Here is a 5,000-nt window from a genome sequence, read left to right on the forward strand (position 1 = left end):
AACTCCCCCTGAGATTTTGGTAATTTTTTTTTACCTAAACAACGTGGACCCACATTCCTGACCAAAGTTAAGCTGCTAATGCATTACTCCACGTATTCTTATTCCGGAATAGGGTCAATCGAACGCGCCCTAAATTTCACTGAGTAAAGTAACACACAAATGAAGGTAATAAAGAAAACGTCTTTTGTTATTTCTTACTATTCAGTCTCAACTTTTCTTGTTAACGAAAAAAATGGTTACTTCCGAAGAAGAAATTTGTAACTAAAAAAAACCTCAACATTTTTTTTAAGCAATGCATTTTATACGAATGTTTGTAATCATTAAGAGCGTTTTGTACGGGTCCGCAAATGATCCCAGGACCGCAAATGATACCAGCACCGCATGTGATCCCCACATTGGACCGCAAACGATCCCGGAACGCAAATGATCCCCATTTTGGACCGCAAATGATCCCGAAAAAAAGGTAAGGAATGGCATGGAGGGTGGAATGGTCTGGATAGAGAATTAATGCGAAGAACGCTTAGTTTTATTAAAATCACTCTAAATCATGGCTCACAACAGGTTTCTGCCTCATTAAAAGTTTCCAGAAAGACTGAATTTTGTTTCTTAGCACGCTGTTATGAATTTTCCACATTTAATTATCGGATACAATCATCAAAAACTAACTTGGAAGGAATTCTTCACTGATTGTGTCCAGGGGCTCGTTTCTCGAACCCTGTGTGTGTCTGCCAGAGAGTTGTTCGAATACACATGTATCCCGACTGTTTGTTTTCGTTTCGTGGTTTTGCAGTTACATCAGAACACATTTGCATTTTTAACACATGCATGCTCAGCACGAAATGTTCCTGAATCGAGCAGGGTCACCCAACGATAATCTTCGGTAAAATATGTGTTCGGGAGAATCAAACTGTTCTAAGAATTTCGGTTCTACGTTGGCAGACAGCTACAGATTTCTTTACTAAAACATCACCTAAAAGAGTCGCAACCAGGGAAAAGTAGTCCCTTACGTTTTCAGAAGGGATATTTTCGTAATTTTTGGCACTTAAAAACGTCACCTAGCAGTTTCGGGTGAGCAAATGGTTCGGTTGGGAGTTCTAAGATGGTAACGTCCAGCTAGCAATTTCTGAAATGAAGATATCATTCCCTAAAATTTTCGGACACTTCAATTTTCAGCTAAGATTTCCGACCAGATCAAATTCTTCTAAGTGATAAAAAAACCATTTCTTAAAACAGTCTTTATACGTTGCCAAGGAGCCTAGAAATGTGTCTCAAAGGCTTTTGGCTCAATATGCTCTTTGGGTGCCCTTGATCGAGGCCCTGGGGCTCGTTTCTCGAAAGTCCCGGAACGTTTTGGCCCCCTTCTCAGATGTCACAATTTCCTCTTTGTCAAAAAATGGGTCGAATATGGGGAACATTTGCGGTTCTGGTGTCATTTGCGGTACAGTTTGGGGATCGTTTGCGGACCCGTACAGTTTTAATTTGTCTGAAATTCGACTTCGACAGGCAAGTGGGAGAAAATCGAATACAGACTATTCATAAATAATATATGTCAAACCGTTCTGTTAGTTTGCATAATTTAACGAGAAATCTATCACATTTTTCACAACTGAAAACCGTCATGAGACACTTGGCTCAACTGTGACAGTTTTTCAATCAACGTTAAATTTACTTAAATTTTGTTTCGTATAGAGACACAGAATAACGTCTCTTATATGTTATAATGCCCAAACCGGGAACACACTAATCGCTGCTTAGCTTTGAACGCCATCGAAAAAGTATTGAAACGGTGCAGCAAAAAGTTTCTGGAGTAGCACTCCTGGAAAAAAACACGAGCATATTCCGATGCGCATTTAAAGAAAGTGACGATATAATTCTCCACTCCGGCGCTTGTTCTTTAAGGCTAACGTAAATTTTAATATCATCACAAATTTCGGCATTTTGCCTCAGGAGTTTGAAATTACCTAATGAGAATTTTCTTCATTTTGCATTAGAATGGTTGCTTCCAGGCGATGTTTTGATAGTCTTTCCAGTTGCTAAGGCCTTATTTATATAAAATCAAAAACCAAAGTTCGAGATTTGAATCTTGATATTTCTAAAGTTTGTTTGAGAATCCGCCCCCAAATTAAATTCGATGTCACCCTAAGAGACAAAGCTATTTTCAACTATAAACTTCCTTTTTTATAACAGACAAAATTTTTGCGTTACGCAATGAAACTATCGACAAGTTAATAATAAAGTTGCAATGAATCCTTAAAACTCCAGGCTGAAAAATGTCACAAAAGATTTGAAAACCTGCGGTGAGAGATTGATTACTGAACATATTTAAACAATAACAAATTTTCGTTGCATCATATTTGAACAAAAGTTTCATACTTTTAACAAAGCAAACATGCAGAGGTCTATGCCGTAGCACGTCAAAAGCAGGTGACGAATAAAATATTAACTAGCTGGTAACATTCTGTATTTCTAGCCAGTTTATGTACCCTCCTTTATAGATGTTTCGCTATATTAACCCTGCATTTTCGTCTTATTAAAGAGGAAAGTAACAGAATTTCACTCAGATTGAATTAAAGGGAGGGAGAGGACCGAGAGGAGGCATCATTCTAGGTCTTTTGTTCCGTTCCGAAAAAAAAAAAAACCCAACAACAATTTGCCAAACCTATAAATGCATGTCGTTTGAGAGTGCGAGCCTAAGAGCCATTTTTCAGGGCTAAAACTTATGGAAAAATTAGTTATATTTTTTCTTATTGTTCAAACAGTATATCTCCTTCCAACTAGAGGCCAATAACGTTGAAAACTCGTATTTCGATTCCCGAACATGTCTTTTAATATCGGACTTCGACACAAAATTAAACTCTTTTATATTGAAATATGATCACAAGTTACGAAAGTAATGTAAATGTTGTTCAAGTCAGTTTTTAAAGAAAATATATATGCCTCTGGCATTGATTGATTACGCTTGGACGTGTAGGGTATAAAAAAACTAGCAAAATGAAACGAAAAGCTAAGAAATTGAATACCTACCTTGGCTTCTGCAAATTGACTTTAACAGAAGAATCATAAACACCCATTTTGGAATGCTTACTCGAATCCTTGGGTGTTGGAAACCTAAAACAAAGTGAAATATAAATTTTTCTTAGTGTTTAGTAAACGAGAGCTAGTGGCCTAAGAATATTTCAAAACTCATGCCTTGTGTATTTCTATTGATCATGATTTTCCACAATGCGACTTCAAAAATCGTTGCTGCCAGTGTAAAAATTAGATGACGGACGGTCTTACGGCACTTTGCAAATTTTAAACCTGAATTTGCCTTTTTTTTTCCCTTCAGTAGAAGCCCGTGTGATAATAATTGAAATTTATAATGGCTGGCTACGGAACACAAGTTCACTGTCATTTCCTTGGCAACAACGATGCTGATGAATACAATGGATAACGACGGAACACAAGTTCATTGTCATTTTCTTAGCAACATTGATGTTGATTAATTGTTGTAGATACTTTGACTTTTTTATCAGCTTGAAAGCATAGTTAATAGAGGGGTGTAAATGGTCTTAGTATAAATACGCAGGTGATTATACAAAATCGCGCGCTGTCATTGGCTCGCTATCTCGGATTATCAGCCGATGATCACCTCGACGGACAAAATGGCTGCCAGTAGTCGTTTTGCCACTGTAAGTGAAGATGATTTTCGCGTTGAAATGTTTTTTTTTTCTCTTTTTTGAAATAATCACCTGTGTATTTATACTAAAACAATTATTCGCTTCAGGCTCAGTGATTATCGGTGATTATTAAATTCTCAACCTCGGATAATGCAATTCTCGTGCTCTGATTGGTTCACTCAATCTCGGTTATCAGCTCATATACCTTAGTTTGACCTTATATGGTAAATGATTGCGCTTAGCGTTGCTAAACTAAAAACGTTTACGCCAGAAAGCGAAATTTCTTTCGGTATAAAGCAAAAGAAAAACGTTTTTGTGGAAAGTTTAGATCACTTTCGAAGCTTAGAGATACGCGAAAAGGTAAGAAATGTTTTTGTGATGAGCCTGCGTCTGTCTGACCACGAGGTATTACACAACATCGCATCTTCATCAACTTTTTTCGATTTCGCTAGGATTTTCTCGCTTTTTTCGCTCGTATTTCGTACTTCTAAACTTTTGGAGTTTAAAGTATTTAATAAAACAATTATTCCATTCGCGCTTGTTGGATATGAGAGTGGTTATAGCCAACTCGGCGCTACGCGCCTCGTTGGCTATTTACCATCTCATATCCAACGCGCGCTCATGGAATAATTGTTAAATATTCACGGATAATCACTTCGCCTTCGGCGAATAATTGTTAATTAATGACCTCCTAGACTTTCGAAAAGTCCTTCGTCTAGATACACGCGGAACGAGCCTCTCGCGACTTCGTCGCTCGCTCATCTAAATCACGATTCGCTCGCCAAAACATTTTCTCCTGGGATTATCGTGAGGTCGACTTGTGGCAAGTCTAATGACCCACCAACTTGAAAAAATTTGCCTTTAACGCTGCACGTACCACAGGCAACCCAGTGTACCCTCACGGAGGGTCTAGTATGAGAATAAGTACTCGTATTGATGTTTACGAGTCCTCAGAAGACGATTACAGGCTTTTTATAGCATAACTCGATGACATATGCTTTTTTTAGCTTCCTGGTGTCAAAGCTTTATAAATTTGAGTAAAACATTTCTTCGAATATCTTCCGCACAGACCTGAACCTTTGCTAGACTGTTTGAATATTCATCTTCTCTTATCTCTTTTGATTCTTGACTTTATTTGTTGAATGGTTTTGATGATGATGGTGTGACAGTGAAAATTGCATTGCAAAGCGGTTTGTGACTTAAAATCGAAAATAAGCCCATGCCTCTCACATCACGGTCGCTTGGGTCCAAATTACCGGCTAGTTTTGATAACTTTGCGCGTCTTGTCCGGCATACAAGAAGGGAACTTTCGAGGCAAGAATGGTAAAACACATTTGCTTT

At 37.9% G+C, this 5,000-nt stretch overlaps 1 protein-coding gene across 2 annotated transcripts in view; it reads right to left on the reverse strand.

Moving 5' to 3' along the window:
* LOC138004077 (uncharacterized) overlaps positions 1-5,000 on the reverse strand; it is a 53,777-nt gene that overhangs the window by 43,399 nt on the left and 5,378 nt on the right. The window contains exons 1-2 of one of the 2 annotated variants that reach the window (XM_068850479.1): positions 3,190-3,446; positions 3,025-3,108 (exon numbers count right to left, since the gene is read on the reverse strand). In XM_068850479.1, the coding sequence (XP_068706580.1) occupies positions 3,025-3,108; positions 3,190-3,394 (289 nt within the window). In that variant the 5' untranslated portion in view covers positions 3,395-3,446. Of the gene's footprint in view, positions 1-3,024; positions 3,109-3,189; positions 3,447-5,000 lie in introns of those variants that run through there. The other variant, XM_068850485.1, reaches the window with a different exon arrangement.

Source organism: Montipora foliosa, chromosome 1, assembly GCF_036669935.1.
Source record: "Montipora foliosa isolate CH-2021 chromosome 1, ASM3666993v2, whole genome shotgun sequence".
NCBI classification, from domain to species: domain Eukaryota; kingdom Metazoa; phylum Cnidaria; class Anthozoa; order Scleractinia; family Acroporidae; genus Montipora; species Montipora foliosa.